Below are 20,818 nucleotides of genomic sequence, written 5' to 3' on the forward strand. Positions count from 1 at the left end.
CATCACCGCCATCTCCACATCATTTTCTCTTGTAATAGTGATTGTTTTTAGTTCCTCCCTCCCTTTTGCCCCTTGATTTTCTACTATTATTGGTATGTTATTAGTGTCTTCTACTGTGAAGACAGATACAAAATATCTGTTCAATTCCTCTGCCGTTTCCTTGTTTTCCATTATTATTTCCCTGGTCTCATCCTGTAAGGGACCAATGTTTACTTTAGCTACCCTCTTCCTTTTTATATCCTTGTAGAAGCTTTTACTGTCAGTTTTTATATTTCTTGCTAGTTTACTCTCAGAATTTATCTTCTCCCTCTTTATTATTCTTTTAGTCATCCTTTGCTGGTTTTTAAAGTTTTCCCAATCTTCGGGCTTACCAGTAATCTTTGCCATGTTGTATGCTTTTTCTTTTAACCTTCCTTAGTTACCCATGGTTGGTTCACCCTTTTTGTGGAGTCTTTCCTCCTCACAGGGATATATTTTTGTTGCAAGTCATAAAATATCTTTTTAAATGTTTGCCACTGCTTATCCACCATCATACCATCTAATCTGTTTACCCAGTCCACTTTAGCCAATTCCACCCTCTTTCCTTTATAATTGCCCGTATTTAAGTTTAATACAGTAGTTTAAGACCCAGGATAATTGCTCTCAAACTGGATGTGAAATTCTATCATGTTATGATCACTGATTCCCAAGGGATCCTTTACTTTGAGATCATTAATTAATCCTGTTTTGTTACCCATTACCAGATCCAAAATGGCCTGTTCCCTGGTTGGTTCCCCGACATATTGGTCTAAGAAACAGTCCCTAATACACTCTATAAACTCCTCCTCAGGGCTACTTTTGCTAATTTGATTTGTCCAATCTATGTGAAAGTTAAAATCGCCCATTATTATTGCATTACCTTTTTTACAATCCCCCCTTATTTCCTGATTTATATTTTGCCCGACAGTGTAGCTACTGTTAGGGGGCCTATATACTACTCCCACCAGTGATTTCTTTCCCTTGCTATTTCTTACCTCCACCCAAATTGATTCGACATCTTGATCTTCTGAGCCAAGATCATTTCTCACTATTATACCAATTTCATCCTTTATTAACAGAGCTACCCCACCACCTTTACCTTTTTTCCTATCCTTCCGAAATGTTAAATAACCTGGATATTTAGCTCCCAACCTTGGTCACCTTGCAACCACGTCTCTGTAATGGCCACGAGATCATACCCATTTGTTTCTATTTGTGCCGTCAATTCATCTATCTTATTACGAATGCTGCGCGCATTCAGATAAAGAACCTTTAATTTTGTCTTTTTACCATTCTTTCCTACCCCGGCCCCATTTGCTAGTGCACTCTTATGTTTGTACACTCTGTCCCTTCCTGACACACTGTGTTTATCATTACCCCCATCACTTTCCTGTACTACTTCCTTGTCTTTTCTCTTTATCAATCTAAACTTCGCCCCACCTGAGCCCTCCACCCCCCCCCCCCCATTTAGTTTAAAGCCTTCTCTACCGCCCTAGTTATTCAGTTTGCCAGAACACTGGTCCCATCATGGTTCAGGTGAAGCCCATCCCAACGGAACAGCTCCCTCTTTCCCCAGTACTGGTGCCAGTGCCCCATGAATCGAAACCCACTTCTCCCACACCAATCTTTGAGCCACACATTCATCTCTCTGATCTGATTTACCCTGTGCCAATTTGCTCGTGGCTCAGGTAATAATCCGGAGATTATCACCTTTGTGGTTCTGCTCTTTAATTTAGTCTCTAGCTGCTCAAACTCCCTCAGCAGAACCTCTTTCTTAGTCCTACTAACCACTGACATCACTTGACCCCAGTTTGAATATCATTAACATGGCATCGTCTCAGAGGCACAAGGAAGTGCATCCAGCAAAACTACAAGTCGGGGGGGGGGGGGGGGAGATGGTGTCACCAGGTCCCCGCTTTGCAGCTCAAAAATAGGCAGAAGTGGGGAGCAGAGCAGAGAAAGACGGGCTCTGTGATCAGGAGAGACTAGGGATGCACGCACTGGAACAGAGAGGGTCAGTGGGGAAATACAGGCTTGAGAGGGGGAATTGAGAGAGATCACTTCCACTCGTCAGTGAATCAGCACAAGGTAGAATAAATTCAGGATTAGTATTAGAAGCAAAAGGGGATGTTCGAAGGAATCTTATTTTTATGCAAAGGATGATTATGATGCAGACTACATTACCACAAGGGTTACTGAAACAGAGTCAAGCATTCAGGAGGGAGTTTGCTAAAGATTTGAAAAAGAATTAAAGGATTTGGGAAAATGGGATGAGATTGGAGAGGGAAACAGTGCCAGCGGGACCGGGGGCTGAACGTCGGTCTCATTTGGTATTGAAATTTCTGATTCTATGGGATTGTTCCTTGCAGTCTCCACTTTTCTTTGTGAAGATTTGCTGCATTGCTGCAGGGAAATTTTTCACTGCATTGCTTCTCAGTGCACTCACTCCATGACGGAGATTACTTCACCTGGCCGATCGCAGGGTGTTTCCGGTGAAGGGGTCTCGCTGCTTCTGGCAGCTGTGTGAGGCGGGACTCGCCAGTAGAAACCTTCGCCTGTACAGCTCCGGGACGGGTACCTCCAACACAAACCCTTCTCCTGCCTCCCACTTGTAGCTTTTAAGGAGCCTGTTAGGGGTGATGCAGCACACAGACCTGATGTCCAGAGTCAGCACCAGGCCTAGGCTCTGTGCATTTGAGTTATTAGTGAACACCGGCATTGACCTGGTTTCAGTCTGAGTTGGTTATTGTGGACTTGGCCAGTGTGAGCTCGGCAGGTAAGTGTCTGCTCCAAACCAGCACCTCGCCACTAAGGTGCCAATCTCAGTTCGACTTCTCCCTCCCACGATACGAGGGTGCAGTGTTTTATGCAAGGAAAAGAGCATGGTATAGCAGAACGACCATTCTTCCCATCTGTGCCAAGAATACGTGACGGCAGACTATTCAACTATGGGGAACATCACGACTGAGCCAATTCTGTCCTCATGGTGCAGGGGTCAGTGCATGGTGATTGGGAGCAAGGAGCTGGCTGACTTTTCCCCCCACGCTAACCCATAAGCTGAGACTAATAGCACTATCTGTTCCAGCAGAGATCAGATAAATCAGCACAGAAGCAGAGATGTTCAGGGCTGCACGCACTCAGTACCAACATCATACCATGCACTAAGCTCCACTCTAATTATGATTTTGTTAAAAATTAAAACATTAGTTTAATAAATGGTCCAGTGCATAACAATAAGATGATGCATCAGAGAACACCAGGGCCCATTGTTACAGAGCGGCAGGGGAAGATTAAAAAGATGGATTCATTCTCAGGATGTGGGCGTCGCTGGCGAGGCCGGCATTTATTGCCCATTCCTAATTGCCCTCGAGAAGGTGGTGGTGAGCCACTGCAGTCCGTGTGGTGAAGGTTCTCCCACAGTGCTGTTAGGGAGGGAATTCCTGGAAGTGTCAGAAAATGACCAGAATAATCACCAAACTGCAGGAGTACTAGAAGGTCAGTGAGGAGGGATGGGGGAATGTAATTAGTACTAGAGCAAAAGTATCAGAAACATAGCCTTTGGTTTAGTGGTAACATTCCCGCATGAGTCAGAAGGCGCGGGGAGCGGGGGCCGGAACCCCCGGCTCTGAATTCTGGGTTGCCATCCAGCGGGGTTCTTGTGTCCGGTGGGTTTGGGTGGCCCCCCCCTCATCGTACGGGTTGTGGGAGCCCATAAACCCATCCCCAGATAGGACTAACCCCCCTATTGGCCGGCATAAAGATGGTTCCAGCCATGGGAGGAGTGTTCATGTCACGGCCTGTCATACTGTTAATCAGCCTGAGAATCCTCCCTCTACTTCACACTGTTCTCCAAGGAAAGTGTGCGAAGATAGAAAACAATAGAAACAAAAATAAAAACAAGATTACAAAAAAAGCATTTATTAAACAATTCACAAGGTACCGATTCACCACAAGTGCAACCTCAGATCTTTCATTTAAAAAAATCTGAAAATGTACAGCCTCCCACCGTTCCTCAAACCCCGGACACAGGACCCTAAGGTAAGTGTAATGAAGACTCGTGTTATACAGGGGAGTAGCTGGGTTAGCAGAACCATTGCTGCAGAGTGCGCACATCGAGAGAGGGAGGTGGGAGAGTTTATTAGGCCAGCTCCACGGGCACTGCCTCAGCAGCGGGTGTGATGATCAGACGAGGTTCAACCAGCGAGTTCCAACTTTCCGTTACCTGTAAGAACACGGCAAGGACAGAAACAGGGGACTATTAATGGGCTGGGAATTCACATTATAGAATCATACAGCGCAGGAGGCCATTCGGCCCATCGTGCCTGCTCTTTGGACGAACTGTCCAATTAGACCCCACTATCCTGCTCTTTCCCCATAGCCTTTATGTCCTGAAGTCGTGAAAGGCTCTACATAAATGCAATTAATTTCTTTTCTTTTATTCCTTTTTGAAAGTTATTATTGAATCCGCTTCCACCGCCCTTTCAGGCAGCACATTCCAGATCAGGACAACTCGCTGCTTAAAAACATTTCTCCTCATCTCCCCTCTGGCTCTTTTGCCAATTATTTTAAATCTGTGTCCCCTGGTTACCGACCCTTCCACCACTGGAAACAGTTTCTCCCTATCCACACTATCAAAACCAGTCATACTTTTATATTTTGACACTGAAATTATTTGTAACTAAATATGACAGTGCGATTTGAACACAACCTCGTGCCCACAACCCCTCTTTCTCACACTCACACCCACCCACCATCTCCAACATGCTCAAGTCCCACTCCAGAGACTACTGATCACTGAGGGAATGCGGCACTGTCAGAGGTGGCACCTTTCGGATGAGATGTTAAACCGAGGCCTCGTCCGCCCTCTCAGGTGGATGTAAAAGATCCCACGGCCACTATTCAAAGAAGAGCAGGGGAGTTCTCCCCAGTGTCCTGGACCAATATTTATCCCTCAACCAACATCACTAAAAACAGATGATCTGGTCATTATCACATTGCCGTTTGTGGGATCTTGCTGTGCGCAGATTGGCTGTCACATTTCCTACAGCAGTGACTACACTTCAAAAATTAACTGGCTGTGAAGCGATTTGGGACGTCCTGAGGTCGTGAAAGGTGTTAGAAAGATTTGCATTTATATTTCTTTGTAACCCCTCCACGTGATATACAATAGAAATATAACGAGTGCCTGAGCTTCCCTCGGTGAAGATAAAGGGTCGTATTAATATCCCACTGCACGTACCTGAGGCTTCCTAGTCACTGCATACTCCACCAGCTCCTCTCCATTCTCAGTTTGATAAATAAGGTCAAACTTTCCAGGCTCTTTGGAACTTTCTGGAATAAAGTAGTACAATGTATGAAGCAAGCCTGAAATATGAGTGGAACAGTGAACTATCGAATTCTACTCACTCCACCACGAACAGGGACTGGAGTACAAGAGTCTGGAACAGTCGGCTCCCTGCGACTGAAGTTTCAATCAGCTTTGATAATTGTGTCACCATGAAATTATTGAGACCAGTGTTTATAACAAGGGAGATTGGTGAACATTCTCACATCTGACCTGCCAGTTTCCCCCTCCTGGGTACAGGTTCCACAAGTGCCACCTGCCCATTAATATCTCACCAATACTTTATCCATAAGCCTAGGTAGCGAGTCACCGGGCATCTCAACTGTGGGGGCATCACAACTGAACCCAATCCTGTTCTCACTCAACAGACACACATGGCTCCCAGCAGAGATCACAGGGTAGTAAAGCAGGAACAGGTACCCGGGCTGATTTCTCCCCTCCCTTTCCCATGGTCACTCAGGTTAATTGTAGCCTCTACCATAGCCCTGGCTGAGCACAGGCATGGGAGGGAACCTAGGCCTCTCCGGCTTATATGGCTTAGTACCACACAGGATAAACTCACTGAGCCAGCAGGGGAGCCACCGAGAAATATTTGAAAGGAAGTACTTTTGGTCTTCAATTACTGAAATTATGTACAATTCACAGATGTTCCTCTACTGTTGTTTCTGCCTCTGTTGAGAAACTTGGGATATTTATTACATTAAAGCACTACGTAACTGTCAGCTCTCGTAGATTCAATGCTTTTCCTGTGTGCACAACAATCGCCGCAGAGGCCCTCACCTGTTGATATGGAATCGACACTGAGTTCCACCTCTTGTGTACTGGGATTGTAATTCATGATTCTTCCTTCCTTCAAAAGAGAGAATTTTCAGAAGAGTCAGACTGCAAGAACATGGAAAGGGCCCTGGCTGTTACAACTCGCTCTGCTCAATCTCCAACTAACCCTTCTCCATCACCAACAATACCCCCTACCCTACCCCCACTCCATCTCCAATACAATGGTATCACTACCATTCTCCACTTAATCCTGCTTCATCACCGAGCCTTGCACAGCGCCCACCCTCCCCGCACAGCGCCCACCCTCCCCGCACAGCGCCCACCCTCCCCGCACAGCGCCCACCCTCCCCGCACAGCGCCCACCCTCCCCGCACAGCGCCCACCCTCCCCGCACAGCGCCCACCCTCCCCGCACAGCGCCCACCCTCCCCGCACAGCGCCCACCCTCCCCGCACAGCGCCCACCCTCCCCGCACCAGCCAGTGCCAACTCTCGCCACCTCCCTCCAAAGGCAATTGAAGACGAGGGACGGCATTCAGTCCACTTAATTGATCCTCCCATTAAACCTACAATCTGTCTCACAGCATCCAGCTGTTTGTTGAATGACTTGAGTGTGCTGTGTGCGTACACATTCCCACCAGGTATGTTGAATTAAATTGAAGCTAGTGCAAAATTAATGTTCATTTGTTTTATTTAAATATTTTTAAAATACCTTGTAATCTGACAACTCAGGTGTGTAATTATCAGACAGCTCCAACACCTTGGGAGAAAATCAAAAACAGTAACATTAGATTGTGGAGATTCATGAGAACAGGAAAAGCTCGATCCTTCCTGATATATTGTCCCCTCCTCACACCCTGTCACCATAACCCTGAACCCCTCCTCCCTGGAGAAACACGTCCAATTATCCCCTGACCCCAGTTTCACCCCTGGGAACTAATCCCACGGCTCCATTACCCGCTGGGTGAATACGTCACCCCGATTTCTCCTCTTATTCCTGAGGTTCTCATTTTTAAGCTCGTGTCCCAGGGATTTCAACCCTTCACCCACTTTTTGTCAACTCTCTTCATAAGCTTGAAAATTTCAAGGATGTAAACTCAAAGTCGCCAACTTATCTAACTTGGTCAGATAATTGAAATGCCAGCTGTCTGGAGTTATCTTCCCTGCAAGTCTCTGCAACCCTCTCAAGGACGGCAACATCAATTTTACAGCAAAGAATCTCGTAGAGTTATTGTTACAGACACATAGTTTAGTCTTTAGTGTAATCAAGGTCGGGACTTTCATAAAACAAATTCAGAACACGTTTAGAAACAATGCAGAGGGGTTACCTTGAAGGCAATTCTTTCTCCCACTTGAGGTGGTGCTGCCAGGAGTGGAAACTTGCTGTAGTCCCTCTTTGGAACGTCCGGGGGATTCTGTTCAAAGGGAGAAACACAAAGGCAACAAAGTGAAGGGAGTGGAGAGCGCCACAGGCTGTCACTTTCTGCACCGTACCCAGGCCCGACTGCAGTGTCCCCCAACTGGGCCACATTTCTACAAACTTATTGCTCACTACGGAGGAGGGCAAGGAGAATATGGCAATGGAACAGTGGTGGTCACGGTTCAGAACGAAACAGACGGGTTAATGAAAAGGCAATGTAATGAATTGTTGAATTAAAAGGGTCCCATTTCTCTATTCATGGGGAACGTGTTTCATTGTCTGTACAAAGTTAGACTGAGTACAAGAGTCTCACACAGTCTCAACATCCACATAGCTATCTACAGTGACCGTGCAGTGTGTGCACACGCAGGGCAGCATCGGGGTTCTCTGCAGTGTGTGCACACGCAGGACAGCATCGGGGTTCTCTGCAGTGTGTGCACACGCAGGACAGCATCGGGGTTCTCTGCAGTGTGTGCACACGCAGGACAGCATCGGGGTTCTCTGCAGTGTGCACACGCAGGTCAGCATCAGGCTAGCACGGATTTGTTAAAGGCAAAGCCTGTTTAACTTGATTAAGTTTTTTGAAAAGGTAACAGAGAGGGTTGATGAGGCCATTGCAGTTGATGTGGTGTATATGGACTTTCAAAAGGCCATTGATAAAGTGCCACAAAATAGGCTCGTCAGCAAAATTGAAGCGCATGGAATAAAAGGGGCAGTAGCAGCATGGATACGAAATTGGCAAAGAGACAGGAAGCAGAGAGTAGTGGTGAATGGTTGTTTTTCAGACTGGAGGGAGGTGTACAGTGGTGTTCCCCAGGGGTCAGTGCTGGGACCGCTGCTTTTCTTGATATATATTAAAGACTTGGACTTGGTTGTACAGGGCACAATTTCAAAATTTGCAGATGACACAAAACTTGGAAGGGTAGTAAACATTGAGGAGAATAGTGATAGACTTCAAGAGGATACAGACAGGCTGGTGGCACGGGCGGACACATGGCAGATGAAATTTAACACAGAAGTGCAAACTGTTACATTTTGGCAGGAAGAATGAGGAGAGGCAATATAAACTAGAGGGCACGCGCCCTGCCCCGGCGCGTGCACGCGCCGGGGCCGGGGCGCCCTGCCCCGCGCGTACACGCGCCATTATCAGGACTCTCTGCAGTGTGCGTACACACGACATTATCAGGACTCTCTGCAGTGTGCGTACACACGACGGTATCAGGGCCCTCTGCAGTGTGCGTACACACGACGGTATCAGGGCTCTCTGCAGTGTGCGTACACACGACGGTATCAGGGCTCTCTGCAGTGTGTGTACACACGACGGTATCAGGGCTCTCTGCAGTGTGCGTACACACGACGGTATCAGGGCCCTCTGCAGTGTGCGTACACACGACGGTATCAGGGCTCTCTGCAGTGTGTGTACACACGACGGTATCAGGGCTCTCTGCAGTGTGCGTACACACGACGGTATCAGGGCTCTCTGCAGTGTGTGTACACACGACGGTATCAGGGCTCTCTGCAGTGTGCGTACACACGACGGTATCAGGGCTCTCTGCAGTGTGCGTACACACGACGGTATCAGGGCTCTCTGCAGAGTGTGTACACAGGAGGTTTCGGGCCTCTCTGCGTTCAAAACTCTTGTGTGACAGAACTGTCATGTTTTCCAGGGGACGTGAGAGAATGTGAGGAATAGGAGCAGGAGTAGGCCATTCGGCCCCTCGAACCTGCTCCGCCATTCAATAAGATCACGGCTGATCTTCGACCTGAACTCCACTTTCCCGCCCAATCCCCATATCCCTTGATTCCCCGAGAGTCCAAAAATCTATCGATCTCAGCCCTGAATATATTCAATGACTCAGCATCCACAGCCCTCTGGGGTAGAGAATTCCAAAGATTCACAATCCTCTGCATGAAGAAATTCCTCCTCGTCTCAGTCTTAAATGGCTGACCTGAGACTATGCCCCCTAGTTCTAGACTCTCCAGCCAGGGGAAACAATCTCTCAGCATCTATCCTGTCAAAACCTCTCAGAAACTTATATGTTTCAACAAGGTCTCCTCTCATTCTTCTAAACTCCAGAGAGTATCGGCCCATTCGACTCAATCTCTCCTCACAGGACAACCCTCTCATCCCAGGAATTAATCTAGTGAATCTTCGTTGCACCGCCTCCAAGGCGAATATATCCTTCCTTAGATAAGGAGAACAAAACTGTACACAGTACTCCAGGTGAGGTCTCACCAAAGCCCTGTATAATTGTAGCAAGACTTCCTTACTCTTGTACTCCAACCCCCTTGCAATAAAGGCCAACATTCCACAACATTCCATTTGCTTTCCTAATTGCTTGCTGTACCTGCATACTAACTTTTTGTGTTTCTTGTAGAAGGACACCCAAGTCTCTCTGAACACCAACATTTAATAGTTTCTCACCATTTAAAAAAAAGTGTTTTTCTATTCTTCCTACCAAAGTGAATAACCTCACATTTCCCTACATTATACTCCATCTGTCACCTTCTTGCCCATTCACTTAACCTGTCTATATCCCTTTGCAGACTGTGTCCTCCTCACAGCTTACTTTCCCACCTAGCTTTGTAACGTCAGCAAACTTGGATACTTTACACTCGGTCCCTTCATCTAAGTCATTAATGTCGATTGTAAATAGCTGAGGCCCAAGCACCGATCCTCGCAGTACCCAGAGATACTCTAAGTATCCACAGTGAAGGAGTGGGGGTGGGAAGCCATGACAGTAACACCAGTCATGCCGTCACTGTGACCTCAGTAACCAAATTGCCGTGGTTTTTAGCAATGCCCAGCCAATGGGGCGCAGAAAAGGTGATAAAGCTCTTCAGACCAACAGCTCTGCCCCTAAACTGCAAAACACTTGTTAAAAATCAGATCCTGTCTTCAACAAATTCCAGAAAAGCAGAATGTTTCCAATCCCTCCAAGGAAACATTTTATTTATGGCCAATCCCCTGCCATTTCCTGAAGGCACTGCCTCTTGCTGGGGTACAGGTCCACAGTGGTTACTTAGCCGTCTGGGACCTCAACAAACTGGCAATTTATGTGTAAGTCCAGAAACCGTGCCAAGCTATTTGACCATGAGAGGCATCACAGCCAAGCCTGATTCTGTCCTCGCCAGATATCCAACAGCGCCCCCCCCAGCAGGGGTCACTGGGCAATGATCAGGAGCAGGATTTTCCTCCCCATCCTCTGCCCCCATAACAAAATTGCTGAAGCCACTTTTAGTGCCCTGTCTGAGATTGACACACACGCCACGAGTCAGGGTTTAAATCTCCAGTCTGTGTGGTGTAGTACGACCCACAGCAGGGTATCTACCAATGGGTGTCAAAGGAATGACAGTGGATGGTCTGCCAGAGGCTGGAGGCCCACTGCTGGGGGCAGTTTCACCATTTCTACTGTTTACCCTGTTCCTCCCTCCCAAGAATTATTGCTGCACCAATCGAGAATTGGTTTGAAGATTAGATTTGTACTATAAATCTATTTACCTTCTCTGGGCGTGGGGGGGGGGGGTGGGGGGGGGTTTAACACAATGAAACGGCTGCATGTTTCCTCTCACGTCCACTCACCTCCACAATAGCAGGCTTGTCCGTTACAGTTTCATTTGATTCTCCGGGTTTTGGGTCCTGGCTGTTTTCATAGTTATAGCAAAAGAGAGCAGCTCCCCGGCCCCTCCCTCGGAACAGATTGCGATGCTGCCGACCGCCAGCACCATCCCACGGGAAGGTGCCAAACCCTCGCCCGCGGCCCCGTCCGTTCCCCCGTCCAAAGCCGCCATTCCTTGCTTGATTGGGTGGCAGGGTGGGAGCGGTGGGCTGAAGTCCGGTTTTGCTTTGCTCGGTAGTCTCTGCTCCCGCGGGTCTGTCCGATTCTGAATCTTGGGAGTCAGAAGAAGCTTCAGACGAGCTCCTTGCGGCGTTAGAGATGGCGCCATTTTTAGACAGGCCAGAAATGCTTCCGTCCGCCAAAGACGGGGCTCCAGGTTTTGGGGTAGATGCTTTCTTAACCGGGGGCCTTTCCAAGTCGCTGCTCAGTGAGTCGGAGCTGCTGTCTGCCTTTGCTCCCACCATTTTGGTGGCAGTGTTTGTCTGCACAGGCCTCTTCCCGGTGCTCTGAGCAGTACAACTCTTACTCGCCGAGCTGCCAGAGTCCAGGCCCTTCATGCCCTTGGTGCTGGTGCTGGCAGCTGGCGGTGCTGGGTTCTTTGGCCGCGGACAGTCATTCTCACTGAGGTCACCGGACGATATCTCGCTGTCCGAATCCTGTGCTGCCACCTTTCTCTGAAAGGCGGGGTTATTTGAAGCATTTTTCTTCCCCCCCAGTTTAGGGAGGGACCTCACAGCAGTGGGCTCTGGGAAAGCTTTTCCCAATGCTCCAGACTGGGCTCTTTTGGTGGATCGATCGCTTTCCATTTGATCTTTGCCAGATTTATCCTTTTTCTTTTTGCAGTGCTTCTTTTGAACGTTATACTTCTCATCACCTTCTGTCTCCTTCTTTCTCTTCCTCGAACACTCTGTACTTACGTTCGAAACTGTCTCTCCTGTGGAATCGTGCCTCTGCTCCTCACTCAGTCCTGCATCTTTTCGCCTTTTCTTTTTCTGACCATTTTCACTCCCCAGCTGATGTTTTTCCACAGACCGGTGTCGATGTCTCTTCTTTGGCTTCACGCTCGGCCGATCTGGAGAGTTGCTGGTCGCAAATCCATTTTCTGTTATCAGTTCCTCCTGTTTGACTCTGCAAATGGAGAACATAAAACAGTCAAATGACCAGTATTTTTAAGGCACTAACAAGGAACGATTTACGCCAGCTGCTGCATTGGCACTGCCCTCGGACAATCTGCCAAATACTTGCCTTGTTCAGTTGCAAACACGCAGCTGTGTTTAACCCAGCTGGTGGCCCCTTTAAGACTACTCACAGTGGGAGAAGACGTCGTAATAGGCACATCGGGGACCAGGGGACAATTGTCGAGAGATGTTGGCTATTTAATGTCGAGAATAGCACCCCCTGTGCTTGTTGACCTAACTTGGCTCCCAGTCCGGCAACGCCTCATATTTAAAATTCTTATCCTTGTTTTCAAATCTCTCCCTATCTCTGTAATCTCCCCCAGCCCTACAACCCTCCAAGATCTCTGCTCTCCTTCAATTCTGGACCCTTGCACATCCCCCCACTTCCTACGTTCCACCATTGACGGCCGTGCCTTCAGCTGCCTGAGCCCCAAGCTCTGGAATTCCCTCCCTAAACCTTTCTGCCTCTCTACCCTCTCAAGACCCTCCTTAAAACCTACCTCTTTGACCAAGCTTTTAGTCACCCCTCCCAACATCGCCTTTTTCGGCTCGGTGTTAACTTTGTCTGATTACACTCCTGTGAAGCGCCTTGGGACATTTTACTACATTAGAGGCACTGTATAAATGCACGTTGTTATTGAGAACATGCAAGGAAAATATGGCCCCACTTGGACTGTGGCAGCTTCACACTTTGACTCACCGTTCAATGGCAATGCTTTAACTAGACTGCCATGTAATCCTGAATGTTGGAAATGCTCTTGGAGCTGTGCAACTTACCCATTGGTGCCCAGGAAAATTCCTCTAAGCCAATTAAAGCTCCTGGTAACCATCGTGTAAGATTTAAACACCGGCACAGGTTACATTCATCTCACTGCATCGACCATTACGTTTTCTATTATTGTACGTTTTAAAAGTCTACCTGTGTCCTTATCGGCGTCTGTCACCTCCTGCACTTGGAGCTTTTACAACCTCTGGTTCATGCAGTTGGAGAACAGGCCCCTTCCCCCCATGACACCGTCATTTGGGAGCAGCCAATCACGTAGGCACTAGATAGAAGGATCTACACAGAGTGTCAACTCCCAGACTGTAGCTACCAAGCAGTCGAAGCATAAAGCACAGGAAAAAGGGAGCACTGAGGAACACAGATAAAGGAATGCAAACAGAGTCAAATATTATTTCCCTTTAACACCCAGGAAGGTGATATTTCAATAAAGCAATGAAATGCACAGCGGGCAGGAGAGCGGACCTGTGCTATCCGCTACACAGTGCAGTGTTTGAAAGCCACGATTGAATCTGCTTCCATAAGACCGTAAGACACAGGAGCAGCAGCAGGCCATTCGGCCCCTCGAGCCTGCTCCGCCATTTAATGAGATCATGGCTGATCTGATTTTTACCTCAACTCCACTTTCCCGCCCTTTCCCCATATCCTTTGACTCCCTCGCTGATCAAAAATTTGTCTAACTTAGCCTTGAGTGTATTCAATGACTCGGCCTCCACAGCTTTTTGGAGTAAAGAATTCCAAAGATTCACGACCCTCTGGAAGAAGAAATTCCTCCTCATTTCCGTCTTAAACGGGCAACCCCTTATTCTGAGACTATGTCCCCTAGTTTTAGATTCCCCCATGAGGAGTAACATCCTCTCAGCATCTATCCTATCGAGTCCCCCCAGAATCTTGTATGTTTCAATAAGATACCCTTTCAGGCAGTGCATTCCAGATCATAACAACTCGCTCCGTAAAAAAGTTTTCCCTCATGTCGCCTTTGGTTCTTTTGCCATACAACTTAAATCTATGACCTCTGGTTCTTGACCCTTCCGACAAGGGGAACAATTTCTCTCTATCTGCTGTCTGGACCCTTCATAATTTTGAATACTTCTATCAAATCTCCTCGCAACCTTCTCTGCTCTAAGGAGAACAACCCCAGCTTCTCCAGTCTCTCCACATAACTGAAGTCCCTCATCCGTGGAATCATTCTAGTAAATCTTTTCTGCACCCTCTCTAAGGCCTTCACATCTTTCATGAAGTGCTGTGCCCAGAATTGGACACAATACTCCAGTTGCGGCCGAACCAGTGTTTTATAAAGGTTCACCACGACTTCCATACTTTTGTACTCTTTGCCTCTATTTATAAAGCCCAGGATCCCATATGCTTTTTTAACCGCCTTCTCCAACGATTTGTTAACATATATCCTCAGGTCTCTCTGTTCCTGTACCCCTTCAGGATTGTACCTTTAGTTTATATTGCCTCTCCTCATTCTTCCTGCCAAAATGTATCTCTTCGCACTTCTCTGTGTTCAATTTTATCTGCCATGTGTCTGTCCATTTCACCGTAAGAACATAAGAAATAGCCTGTCTATATCCTCTTGAAGTCTTTCACTATCCTCCTCACTGTTCACTACACTTCCGAGTTTTGTGTCATCCACAAATTTTGAAATTGTGCCCTGTACACCCAAGTCCAAGTCATTAATATATATCAAGAAAAGCAGTGGTCCCAGCACCGACCCCTGGGGAACACCACTGTACACCTCCCTTCAGTCCGAAAAACAACCGCTCACCACTACTCTCTGTTTCCTGTCACTTAGCCAATTCTGTATCCATGCTGCTACTGCCCCTTTTATTCCATGGGCTTCAATTTTGCTGATAAGCCTATTATGTGGCACTTTATCAAACGTCTTTTGAAAGTCCATATACACCACATCAACTGCATTGCCTCAGGGACCCTCTCTGTTACTTCATCAAAAAACTCTATCAGGTTAGTTAAATATAAATAACAAATCCGTGCTGGCTTTCCCTTATTAATCCACACATGTCCAAGTGATTATTAATTTTGTCCCAGATTATCATTTCTAAGTTTCCCCACCACCGAGGTTAAACTGCATCCTATCCGGACCGGGTGACTTATCTACTTTAAGTCCAGCCAGCCTTTCTGGTACCTCCTATCATCAATTTTTAGCCCATCCAGAATCTCAACTACCTCCTCTTTTATTGTCCTTGGTAAAGACAGATGCAAAGTACTCATTTAGTACCTCAGCCATCCCCTCTGCCTCCATGCGTAGTTTTCTTTTTGGTCCCCAATTGGCCCCACCCCTCCTCTTACTATCCGTTTACTGCTAACATGCCTATAGAAGGCTTTTGGATTCCCTTTTATGTTGGACACCAATTTATTCTTGTACTCTCTCTTTGCCTCTCATTTCCTTTTACACGTCTCTGAACTTTCCATAGTCTGCCTGGTTCTCACTTGTATTATCAACCTGACATCTGTCATACGCCCTCTTTTTTCGGCTTCATCTTACTCTCACTATCGCTTTTGTCATCCTGGGAGCTCTGTCTTTAGTTGCCCTACATTTCTCCCTCTTGGGAATGTACCTAGACTGTACCCGAACCATTTCCTCCTTAAAGGCCGCCCATTGTTCGATTACAGTTTTACCTGCCAATCTTTGATTCCAATTTACCCGGGCCAGATCCGTTCTTAAACCACTGAAATTCGCTCTCCTCCAATTGAGTATTTTTACTCTAGACTGCTCCTTGTCCTTTTCCGTAGCTAATCTAAACCTTATGATACTATGATCGCTGTTCCATAAATGCTCCTCCACTGACACTTGCTCCCTTGCTGATCAAAAATTTGTCTATCTCAGCCTTGAATGTATTCAATGACTCAGCCTCCACAGCTTTTTGGGGTAAAGAATTCCAAAGATTCACGACCCTCTGGGAGAAGAAATTCCACCTCATTTCCATCTTAAACAGGCGACCCCTTATTCTGAGACTATGCCCCCTAGTTTTAGATTCCCCCATGAGGGTAACATCCTCTCAGCATCTACCCTATCGAGTCCCCTCAGAATCTTGTATGTTTCAATAAGATCTCCTCTCATTCTTCTAAACTCCAATGAGTATAGACCCAACCTGTTCAATCTTTCCTCATAAGACAACCCTTCCATACCCGGAATCAACCTAGTGAACCTTCTCTGAACTGCCTCCAATGCAAGTATGTCCTTCCTTAAATAAGGGCACCAGAACTGTACGCAGTACTCCAGGTGTGGTCTCACCAGCACCCTGTACAGTTCTGGCATGACTTCCCTGCTTTTAAACTCCATCCCCCTAGAAATAAAGGCCAATATTCCGTTTGCCTTCCGGATTACCTGCTGCACCTGTATGTTGACTTTTTGTGTTTCATGTACGAGGACACCCAGATCCCTCTGTACCGCAGCATTTTGTAATATTTCTCCATTCAAATAATATTTTGCTTTTTTATTTTTCCTCCCAAAGTGGATGACTTCACATTTTCCCACATTATATTCCATCTGCCAAATTTTTGCCCATTCGCTTAACCTGTCAATATCCCTTTGCAGACACTTTGTGTCCTCATCACAACTTGCTTTTCCACCTATCTTTGTATCATCAGCAAATTTGGCCACAAGACACTCTGTTCCTTCATCCAAGTCATTGATATATATTGTAAATAGTTGAGGCCCCAGCACTGATCCCTGCGGCACCCCACTAGTTACAGATTGCCATTTTGAAAATGACCCTTTTATCCCAACTCTTTGTTTTCTGTTAGTTAGCCAATCCTCTATCCATGCCAGTATATTACCCCCAACACCATGAGCTCTGATCTTGTGCAGTAATCTTTTATGTGGCACCTTATTGAATGCCTTTTGGAAATCCAAATATACTGCATCCATTGGTTCCCCTTTATCCACCCTGCCCGTTACTTCCTCAAAGAACTCTAATAAATTTGACAGACATGATTTCCCCTTCATAAAACCATGTGGACTCTCCTTGATTGTATTATGAGACTCCAAATGTCCTGCTACTACTTCCTTAATAATGGATTCTAGCATTTTCCCAATGACAGATGTTAGGCTAACTGGTCTATAGTTACCTGCTTTCTGTCTCACTCCCTTCTTGAATAGGGGTGTTACGTTTGCGGTTTTCCAATCCGCTGGAACCTTTCCAGAATTTAGTGAATTCTGGAAGATTACAACCAATGCATCCACTATCTCTGTAGCCACTTCCTTTAAGACCCTCGGATGCAAGCCATCAGGTCCAGGGGACTTGTCAGCCTTTAGACCCATTAGTTCACCTAGTACTTTTTCTCTAGTAACTGTAAACAATTTTACAACACCAAGTTATAGTCCAACAAATTTATTTTAAATTCCACAAGCTTTCGGAGGCTTCCTCCTTCCTCAAATTCACCTGAGGAAGGAGGAAGCCTCCGAAAGCTTGTGGATTTTAAAATAAATTTGTTGGACTATAACTTGGTGTTGTAAAATTGTTTACAGTTGTCAACCCCAGTCCATCACCGGCATCTCCACATCATTTTTCTCTAGTGATAGTGATTGTTTTTAGTTCCTCCCTCCCCTTTGCCCCTTGATTTTCTACTATTATTGGTATGTTATTAGTGTCTCCTACTGTGAAGACAGATACAAAATATCTGTTCAATTCCTCTGCCATTTCCTTGTTTCCATTATTATTTCCCCAGTCTCATCCTCTAAGGGACCAATGTTTACTTTAGCTGGGGGGTGGGAGGATTTTGCACAGTCCCATCCCGGGGGGGATTTTGCACAGTCCCATCCCGGGGGGGATTTTGCACAGTCCCATCCCGGGGGGGATTTTGCACAGTCCCATCCCGGGGGGGATTTTGCACAGTCCCATCCCGGGGGGGATTTTGCACAGTCCCATCCCGGGGGGGATTTTGCACAGTCCCATCCCGGGGGGGATTTTGCACAGTCCCATCCCGGGGGGGATTTTGCACAGTCCCATCCCGGGGGGGATTTTGCACAGTCCCATCCCGGGGGGGCGGGGGGGATTTTGCACAGTCCCATCCCGGGGGGGCGGGGGGGATTTTGCACAGTCCCATCCCGGGGGGGCGGGGGGGATTTTGCACAGTCCCATCCCGGGGGGGCGGGGGGGATTTTGCACAGTCCCATCCCGGGGGGCGGGGGGGATTTTGCACAGCTGGGCGGGCCGCTTGTCAGGCCGCGGGTCGGTGAGGAGAGCCCTGTTTCTCGGGCCCGATGCGGAGGCTCCCCGCCACAAACACTACCTGATGGAGTCGTTGTCGCGCACCAGGTAGACGCTCTCGTTGGGAGGCAGCAGGCAGCCGTCGAGGAAGAGATGGAGCAGGGTGCGGCCGCTGAAGCCGAAGCGCTGCCGGATGATGCTCTCCAGGTCGGCCACCACCCGGCACTGCTCGAGCTGCAGGAGGAGCCAGCACATGCGGCCGGCGGGGAGCAGCGGCGGCGGGTAATCGAAGACCAGGCGCACACGAACCGCCGCCATCTTAGGCCGCAAGCATCCCGGCGCTGCGCGCGCAGCCTAGAGGGGGCGGCCCTGGCGAAACCCGCCCCGCTCCTGTCTGATTGGTTATTGCGGCGTGAGGCGTACCGTACTCCGAGATCTGATTGGGGTGCCCGAGACGTCAATCGCGGCGATGTTTTGGAGCGCGCGGAGGGCGGGCGGTCACTGAGTTCCGGTGTCTCCGGCGGCCTGTCGCTGGAGCGGGAATATACAGATTATAAGGCAGGAACCGAGGGCAATGCAAAGCCGCAGCCCTCGGCTCACAATCTAAATTCAAATATGGAGCTGAACATCCGAATACACCGTGGCGCTAATACGCGTCTCCCTTTGGCTGTTGCCATGGTGACGAAGGAAGTTAGTGCCGCCATCTTGGTAAAGGAGCGCCCCGCTCGAGTGGCCATGGCGGCAGTGCCTTCCCCGCCGCCATCTTGGTAAAGGAGATGGAAACAAAATGCTGCTGAAGCTGAACAAGTGAGGCCGCATTTGTGGAGAAAGAGTTAACGTTTCAGGTCGAAGACTCTTCGTCAGAACTGGAAAATATTAAACATTAAACAGTTTTTAAGCAAGTACAGAGCCAGGGAAAGGGGGGGAGGAAAGAATAAAAGGGAAGGTCTGTGTTGGAGTGGGGGCAGAGTGATTAAATGACATAAGGGATGATGGTGCAAGGCAAGGAGGGTGGGAATGGGACAGGTAAAGAGACAAAAGATGGGTGTGGAGGAGCTGTAAATGGTAACATCAGAACCATGACCAGCACCTGCTGTCCGAAAAAATGGGAGCAGTGGTTCTGATCTGAAGTTATTGAAATCAGTGTTGAGTCTGGAAGGTTGTAAAGTCCCTCAATGAAAGATGAGGTTCTGTTCATGAGCTTACGTTGAGCTTCATTGGAACAGTGTAAGAGGCCGAGGACAGAGAGGTCAGAGTGGGAGTGGGACAGGAATTAAAATGGCGAGTGACCGGCAGGTCAGGGTCACGCTGGCGGACAGAGCGGAGGTGTTCAGCAAAGCGATCACCCAGTCTGGGTTTGGTCTCCCAGTGTGGAGGAGGCTGCATCGTGAGCAGCGAATACAGTCCAGTAAATTGAAAGAAGTCCAAGTAAATCACTGTTTCACCTGAAGGAGTGTCCGGGGCACTGGACGGTGGAAGGGAGTTTGAGTTTGGGCAAAATGGAGGAGATAAGGCCAGCAACACCACCCCGTACCACCGCCCCCCGCCCATGCCCACAGCCCCTGCCCCCCTCTCTGCCCACAGCTCCCGCCCACCTCTCTGCCCACAGCCCCCGCCCCCCTCTCTGCCCACAGCCCCCGCCCCCCTCTCCGCTCACAGCCCCCGCCCCCCTCTCTGCCCACAGCCCCCGCCCCCCTCTCTGCCCACAGCCCCCGCCCCCCTCTCCGCTCACAGCCCCGCCCCCCTCTCCGCCCACAGCCCCCGCCCCCCTCTCCGCTCACAGCCCCCGCCCCCCTCTCCGCTCACAGCCCCCGCCCCCCTCTCCGCCCACAGCCCCCGCCCCCCTCTCTCCGCTCACAGCCCCCGCCCCCCCCTCTCCGCTCACAGCCCCCTCTCCGCCCACAGCCCCGCCCCCCTCTCCGCTCACAGCCCCCCGCCCCCCCCTCTCCGCTCACAGCCCCCTCTCCGCCCACAGCCCCCGCCCCCCTCTCCGCTCCCAGCCCCCGCCCCCCTCTCCGCTCACAGCCCCCTCTCCGCCCACAGCCCCCGCCCCCCTCTCCGCCCACAGCCCCCGCCCCCCCTCTCCGCCCACAGCCCCCGCCCCCCCTCTCCGCCCACAGCCCCCCGCCCCCTCTCCGCCCACAGCCCCCGCCCCCCCTCTCCCGCCCACAGCCCCCGCCCCCCTCTCCGCCCACAGCCCCCGCCCTCCTCTCCGCCCACAGCCCCCGCCCCCCTCTCCGCCCACAGCCCCGCCCACCTCCCCGCCCACAGCCCCGCCCCCCTCTCCGCCCACAGCCCCCGCCCCCCCTCTCCGCTCACAGCCCCCCGCCCCCCTCTCCGCCCACAGCCCCCGCCCCCTCTCTCCGCTCACAGCCCCCGCCCCCCCCTCTCCGCTCACAGCCCCCTCTCCGCCCACAGCCCCCCGCCCCCCTCTCCGCTCACAGCCCCCGCCCCCCCTCTCCGCTCACAGCCCCCTCTCCGCCCACAGCCCCCAGCCCCCCTCTC

General features: G+C 49.3%; 1 protein-coding gene across 1 annotated transcript; it reads right to left on the bottom strand.

The window, feature by feature from the left end:
- Positions 1 to 3,920: 3,920 nt before the first annotated feature.
- coil (coilin p80) lies at positions 3,921 to 18,662 on the bottom strand. The gene is made up of 7 exons (XM_068003785.1): positions 18,396 to 18,662; positions 11,141 to 12,305; positions 7,466 to 7,552; positions 6,850 to 6,897; positions 6,143 to 6,212; positions 5,258 to 5,349; positions 3,921 to 4,240 (listed from the first exon to the last, which is right to left on the bottom strand). The coding sequence occupies exons 1-7, from the start codon at positions 18,629 to 18,631 to the stop codon at positions 4,157 to 4,159; spliced, it is 1,782 nt and encodes a 593-aa protein (XP_067859886.1). The 5' UTR covers positions 18,632 to 18,662; the 3' UTR covers positions 3,921 to 4,156.
- Between the last annotated feature and the right edge of the window lie 2,156 nt (positions 18,663 to 20,818).

The sequence above is a fragment of the Heptranchias perlo genome, chromosome 23 (assembly GCF_035084215.1).
Source record: "Heptranchias perlo isolate sHepPer1 chromosome 23, sHepPer1.hap1, whole genome shotgun sequence".
NCBI classification, from domain to species: domain Eukaryota; kingdom Metazoa; phylum Chordata; class Chondrichthyes; order Hexanchiformes; family Hexanchidae; genus Heptranchias; species Heptranchias perlo.